Here is a 7,468-nt window from a genome sequence, read left to right on the forward strand (position 1 = left end):
GCGTCACTTGGCGCGCTCTCAGCTGCCGTCACGTGTCACACTATGGGCGTTTGCTCTAGATTTTGTTTTTTCCACACGATTTCTGCTTTTTAGATGGTTTTTTAGGGGGTTTTCGGCTTTTTGGTTTTCCACCGGTATTCCTTAACTTTTGGACAATTTTTTTTATTTTTTTGCGCGAGAAAACACATTTTATTTTTTATTCCGCGAGCTCTCGAAAACAAAAAAAAACATGTTTTCTCTTTTTTCTTTCTGCGCCAGGCACGGGTTTACTTCCGCGGGAGGTACGGTTTTGCTTCTCCGAGAGGCACGAACGTGCCTCTCAAAAACGAAAAGAGAAAGTTGTTTCTCTTTTTTTTTCTTTCATGAGAGGTACGGTTTTGCTTACGCGAGAGACACGGTTTTGCTTCCGCGAAAGGCGCGGATTTAGTTCCACGAAAGTCACGGCCATGCCTCTCGGAAACGAAAAAAATGTGTTTTTGTTTTATTTCCATGAGACGGACGGTTTTGCTTCCGCGAGAGGCATGATTGTGCCTCTTGGAAACGACATTCGGAAAGGAAAAGAACATGCTCATGGTCTGGTTTTTTGTTTATTTTTCTGTGAAAAAATGTTCATCAAAATCTATCAACATGTGATCTAATTTTGAAAATCTTGACGCAAGGAATCCAACAGTGAAAATGTTTCGAGATTTGGATGCATGGTTTAAGAGATAAAACATTTTAAATAAACTGATCTACGAAAAAAGAGAAAACTCCCTGTTGCGACAAGTGGCACACGTGCCACTTGTGCAACCTGAGAAACTGAAAGTTATCTTTGCAAGGAGTACAGTGATTTCGTCGGCTTACTCGTCACCCCTGTGCGAAACAACGACAGTCTATTGCCATGTGCGACACATAGGATTTGCGACAGCGATGGTCGCATCGCCTCAAAGGGCTACTCTAGTTGGCCGACCCAATAAGATTTCTTCTCTTGTTGGCTCGTCATGCAGGTATGTTTCGTTCTTTTTCCCTTTTAACTTTTATTTAAGTTTTCAAAAAATTGAAATATAAATATTTTGTAAAAATTTACTTACCCAATTATTTAAATGTTAATCACCATTAAAAATATATTACACACAAAATTTGATCATTTAGTTTTAGGAAAAAAAATCTTAGACCATTCAAAAAATGTTTGTAACATTTAACTAAACACAAAAAGGACTGTATTGATTATCTCCCAATTGGTTCGAATCGTAGGGGTGATGCTTTACTTCACATGCATTTAAGTGTCACATTCAGAAGAAATATGCTTCCACACCCTTTTTCTTTAAAATGTAAAGTTGACATTCTAGCACGAATCTCCAAAAATACTTCATGTTTGTATAAGTTTTTTAAATCCTTCCATGTTGGGATTGGTCACAAGTTCCAATTTGATACATTTTTTTGGGAACTCGCGGGCGATTATTAGGTGCATGGTCTATCACTGAGCTAATTGCCCGTCGTGTGGACCTCCCAAAGTGAGGCCTATTACGCCAAAAGAGAGAACCTCCCACATTAGGATTGCTTTGTTAATGGTTGATCAAGCTTGATGGACCTCTCCCCCTCTAAAACAAGAAGTTATGGTCTGAGAGGTATAATATCAATCACTTATTGTCCATCTAGAAGCACCCCTTCTTCCAAAGTTACGGGGTTATTTTGTCTGAGTTCCTTAGAGGGAGTTGCCTCGCTCCCCTAGGTATTCTGTACCCACACACCTGTGTTGGGATTGGGTACAGGTACCCTTTGTTGAAGGTCCTTCGAGCTCCTCCAAATCACCAGTATGACTATGGAAATTATGAGTATTAGTATGTATGTCTTAGATCCAAGTGGTAGCATCAGGGTCCTTAGCTAGTGTTCTTAATATGGCCGGGCCAGTCCCATTCCTAAAATGTTTTTGCAAGATCCCTCACATGTTTAAAATATGTTTGTCAAATTTTCCAAAAAATGTTCAAGAAATGAACTAAATTTATTGCTTAACTTTAAAAAATGTATGTGCCATTCAAGAACATGATCATGACATTTTCAAAATGTTCACATTAAAAAAATATGTTCATGACGTATACAAAATGATTTCAATTTTATTTAAAATACATGATGAACAATTTAAAAACTGAACATCTTAAATACACGATGACCAATTTCATTTTAAGTGAGTATTTATTTTGAATTTATTGTTCATCCAGGAGCATATCCTCTCCAGAGCCAAAACGGTCATCCTTCCATGTAGTATGTTCCCCTCAAAAAGAAAATTTATGCATTATGTATTATATCATTTCTGACCTTCCCTGGTTTATGCCATAGCATCTCCAGGCACTTATCATCGGTATAATGGCTTCTCCGGCACCCAAGAGCCAAAATGGCCGTCCCGGACACAAACTCCACACTATGTTTTACTTGTTCTAGTTGACTCCTGATAAACGAATGTACGGACCGTACATGCATGCATGCATCGACGTGTACGCACGTGCATGCGCCTGAGTAGTGCAAAAATAAAAGTATTATAAAGATACTTGATCACGAAGACACGAACTGATCGAGCTGATAGAAATAAGAGCTCACGCACATCGATCCACGTCACTTGGTCGCCTGAGTAAAATACTTCGCAGTCGTCTACTGAGAAGATCCTCGATGGTACTAGACGCACTACATGTGTACATGCATCCCCATGATCTTCACATGTATCTCCATGTCGACATGAGTCATTGTACGTGGTACGTGTTATGACGCGGTAAAGCATAGTTGTACGGGAAAAAACAGCGGTAAAACGTTTACTCCTAATCTCCTATTATACATGGATGATCTTTCTCCGAGCTCTCGATCATTATGTCTCTTCGTCATTTGTCCTCCACTTTTTCTGTACATTTTCTTTTACTTTCGTGCCGAGTGCTGACCTGCCCTCATGCCACGTGGCTGAACTCGTCGCCAAGTTATCATCAAAACCTATCTATTTTAACAGATAAACGATGAAATCTAAAGACTTTTGGCCCATGGCAAGTCAAGTGTTGTCCGTACCGGGACAGTAGTTGAGTGAGGAAGCGTAGTAGTACTCCACCTACTTTATCTTGGTCAAGCGAGATCGCCCACAGCTGGCTCCACGTATGCACGAAAGGGCGCCCTTTGCATGCATGTCATGTAGTGGTCGGGGCACAAATGCACCAGGCCAGGAACACGGGAATCAAGAGCAACTGAGCAAGTCGGCCTTTGCATGCATGCATGCACGGCATGTGGTGCGACTAATGACGGAATGCACGAGCTACCTGGCTCGCTAGGTCAACTGCTCAGGGCTCACGACAACAAAGGCAGGCTTAACTTTTTGACTTCATGCACTGCAGCATGTTGCACATCACCAAAATATATACAGTACTCTATGGTGAATTTAATAGATCTTGTGATGAATTTAATAGAACCAATTTGGTGTAGTAGTATACTACTCTATATTGAAGTATTTTTTATAGGCTTAGTCAAACTAAAAGAACAGTGAACTAGGACAAACCTAAAATTTTGAATATTTTAAAACATAGGGAGTACGGAATAAGTTTGAAAACTAGAATGTATTTTTAGAGCTAAAAAACATTTTCACGTATCTCAATATCCTTGGTATCGATGAGAATTAAATCTCACTTGACCAGGAATGAACAAATTCGTAGAACATTCACATGATGGGAATGTGAAAAGGAAACATAAAAGGTTGATTTGTTTGTCATATAATCGAATATAGCGAGTGTAGTCAGATGGTTAGGTTTCTTGTGGTGGAACTAGTCCATCCAGGTTCAAGTCCCCTATGCTTAGCACGTAGCTGTACTAGTGTATTTGCTTCAAATTTTAGGTGTGCCGTAGCTAGCTCCGCCATTAAGGATGAGTTTATGTGTGTATGTACGAGTGTATGCATTTGTATTGTGTTCGAAAAAGAAAACAATATAGCTACCTTTTGAGGTACCTGCAACGTGCAGTGATGCGTGGAACCTTCGTACATACGTGTTCCCATCCATGTGATTGCCGGCGTGTGCCACTTGCACGGATCGATTTGCAGATCCTCTGTCTGTCCTACTCGCCATGTGTATATATACGGCAGCCACAACGGGATACACATACATCCACGACGAACCACCTCCTGCTGGCAGCGTTGTGTTTTGCTCTGGAGAGCTTGTGCCGACGGTCGAGAGACAGGGAGAGTTGTTGCCATGGCGTCCAGAGAGAACAGCATCCAGATAGCAGGGGTACTGGACGGCGAGGCAGGGTGTGCTCTGTCCCCGGAGCCGCTTCTCGTTGGTGTCCCGTCGCGGGCCGCCGGCGCTAGTGAGCTAGCTCATGCCGCTTTTTTTATGGAGGCCGCCGTTGTCGTCGGCGGCGCCAGGAAGCTGACCATCAAGGACGCGGCCGCGGCTGCTCACGCTGAGACGCCGTGCTTGCCGGGCTCGCCGTCGGGGCTCTACCTCTCTCAGGCGCAGCTTGGCCTGCCGACGTCAATCCGCGCGTGCAACCCCGAAATGGGCGAGAATCGGGTGCTGCCGAGCGATTCAAAGCTCGAAGGTCACATCACTGCCGAGCCGCGGCTGATGAAGCAGACCCAGCACCACTCGTGGAGATCCCTGGCAGGCGGCGGCGAGGCACCAGCGCTGCTGCGGAGCGACAGCACGCGGGAGCTGGACCGCCGGTTTGATCACTTCAAGACCTTCTCGGGCCGCCTCGACCGGCAGCTCTCCAGCCTCCGAGGTCTGCAGCATGGCCTGCCGCCAGTTGACATCGAGCATGGTGCCGCGCCCAATACCTCCGGTGAGGACACCGACGAGGAAAACATAGTCCCTTCAGCCGATCGCTACTTCGCCGCCCTCGAAGGCCCCGAGCTCGAGATCCTTCGGGTAGGTATACCACATAAACCTCTGCACATAAACCGTGCCGTATTCCGCATTCCACCCAAATTTTCACCTTATTATAACAACTTAACAAGCATCATAGCCAGTCTCTGACAAAAGTGTGGGCATGCAGTCAACGGAGGTGGCAGTGCTGCCTGAGGATGAGCAATGGCCGTTCCTTCTCCGGTTCCCGATTAGCGCGTTCGGGATGTGCCTTGGCATGAGCACCCAAGCGATGCTGTGGAAGACACTCGAGTCGGAGCACTCAACGGCATTCCTCCACGTGCACCCCGCCGTCAACCACGTCCTCTGGTGGGCCTCTGTCGCCCTCACCGCCATCGTCTCCATCACCTACCTCCTCAAAGTTATCTTCTACTTCGAGGCCGTTCGCCGGGAGTTCCACCACCCAGTGCGTGTCAACTTCTTCTTTGCGCCTTGGATCGCTTGCCTCTTTCTCGTCAAGGGCGTGCCGCACCCGGTGTGGGAGATCCACCACATCGTGTGGTACTTCCTCATGGCTCCCATCCTCTGCCTCGACATTAAGATCTATGGCCAGTGGATGTCCAGCGGCGAGCGCCGACTCTCCAAGGTGGCTAACCCGTCCAACCACCTTGCTATCGTCGGCAACTTTGTCGGCGCGCTTCTCGGCTCCAGGATGGGCCTCCGAGAGCTGCCCATTTTCTTCTTCGCCATCGGCCTAGCGCACTATGTTGTACTCTTCGTAACCCTCTACCAAAGGCTCCCCACAAACGTGCAACTACCCAAAGAGCTCCACCCGGTATTTTTCTTCTTTATCGCCGCGCCTAGCGTCGCCTCGATGGCCTGGGCGAGCATCTCCGGCGAGTTCAACGATGGAGCCAAGCTCCTTTATTTCATCTCGCTCTTCCTCTACATGTCGTTGGTGGTGCGCGTCAACCTCTTTCGGGGGTTCAGGTTCTCATTGTCGTGGTGGGCCTACACGTTCCCGATCACGAGCGTGGCCGTGGCAACAGTGTTGTATGCGTCGGAGGTGGACAATGTGCTAATGCGGGCACTAGCGGTCGGGTTGTCAGGGATTGCCGTTGTCACGATCACCGGTGTATTGGCCACTACCGTGTACCATGCCTTCGTGCGCAAAGACCTCTTCCCTAATGATGTTTCCATCGCCATCATGCGGCGCAGGCCCAAAATCAGCAGGATCTTCGCGCATCTCCGCTCTTCTAGCTCGGACATCAAGAAGCTCAACCTCTCCATCCCTAGTTCAAATTCCAATTCCAAGAACGACACGTACTCCAGTGACTCATGTTCCAACTCCAGGATAAGCAACAACAGCGACGAGTCTCCGGTGTCACAAGGGCATGTATGAGCAGAGTGTTAGATGTCCGATGCACAATAGGGTGCAGGCATGCATATCTACCACATAGATATTTCCTGTTTTTTCTTCGTTCTTTTTCATCTTTATATATTTGCTGCACATAGTGGTGGATTAGCAGCAATATCCTTGAGTAATTTGCATTGCCATGATGGTGATATTATTACGGATTTGCAGATAAATCTCACTTACTTTTATAAGTATGTATTTTCATTCACCGGATGTGCATATCTATATATCATCAATGTCCAATGTATGGCTGAGTGTGCAAGATGCACGATATGTGCCTAGCGGTCTTATTTCATATTTCATTGCAGAGAGAATTAATACGTCCAATAGATAGGTACTACAAAATAAACAGGCAAGTAGAATTGTAATCTTATTAGTCATGTAGTCAAATGAATAAATTAAACAAAAGTTTCAATACACTAAGTTCCATTAATAAGAACTGGCAACTTAAGACTCGAAATATTAAGTTTCACTTTCTGTAACTTATGAAAACCTTTTTAGGTAGATAACCATACGTCTAGCTGTTCTATTCCCGCTGTAAGATTCAAGATCATAATATTTCATAGCACAATGAATTGATATTTCAAACAGATAGGTACTACAAACTAATGAAACAAGTAGAATAATACATACCAAAAACAAAAACATCAATGATCAGATTCAACTAATATTATAGATACAAGAACAAACAGCTATGGACAAGGAATATACATTAACAACAAACCTTTTTACCAGAATCGGATATAACTCTAGTAGTACTGTTGATATCGTTGACGTACTTCCGTTGATGCGAAGAACAACAAAATCTTGCTCCAGGATGGTTGTTCAGTAGGATGAGAGTGGACTAGAAGAACAGAGTGCTCGTCCCTGCTACTTGTCTATGTTAGTTTTTTTGGCGGAATTGTCTACGTTAGTTTCAGTAATTGTATGGTAGGCTACCCCACATGAATAGTTACACTACCCCACAAGGACAGGTATAGTGCTTCAATTTACAATGACATTACACAAATATATCAACTCTTATACAAGACCAACATGCTAATCCACAGCCCACAATTTGCGTGTCCCCGCCCCCTGTGTGCTACAAATCCACTTCCATACTGATGCCCACCTTAAGGGCACTTCTAACCGATCCCCAATACGGCCATAAGAGAGTAAATTTTTTGGTTTACTCTCTTACGGCGGACCTAACCGACCCCCTAAAAATGTTAATGGATTATAATTGTTACTCCAACTCCCT

The 7,468-nt window shown here is 44.8% G+C and overlaps 1 protein-coding gene across 1 annotated transcript; it reads left to right on the forward strand.

Moving 5' to 3' along the window:
- Positions 1-4,196: 4,196 nt before the first annotated feature.
- Positions 4,197-6,393, forward strand: LOC119348848 (S-type anion channel SLAH2-like). Its single transcript, XM_037616841.1, has 2 exons — positions 4,197-4,874; positions 5,002-6,393. Exons 1-2 carry the CDS (start codon positions 4,197-4,199, stop codon positions 6,211-6,213), a joined length of 1,890 nt encoding a protein of 629 aa, XP_037472738.1. The 3' UTR covers positions 6,214-6,393.
- The last annotated feature ends 1,075 nt before the right edge of the window (positions 6,394-7,468 follow it).

The sequence above is a fragment of the Triticum dicoccoides genome, chromosome 1A (assembly GCF_002162155.2).
Source record: "Triticum dicoccoides isolate Atlit2015 ecotype Zavitan chromosome 1A, WEW_v2.0, whole genome shotgun sequence".
NCBI lineage: Eukaryota > Viridiplantae > Streptophyta > Magnoliopsida > Poales > Poaceae > Triticum > Triticum dicoccoides.

Bases quoted from the DNA above. Each gene is read 5' to 3' on its own strand.
- LOC119348848 (XM_037616841.1), top strand. From the start codon at position 4,197: ATGGCGTCCAGAGAGAACAGCATCCAGATAGCAGGGGTACTGGACGGC. The intron at 4,875-5,001 runs GTAGGTATACCA...GTGGGCATGCAG, and splicing joins CCGAGCTCGAGATCCTTCGG to TCAACGGAGGTGGCAGTGCT.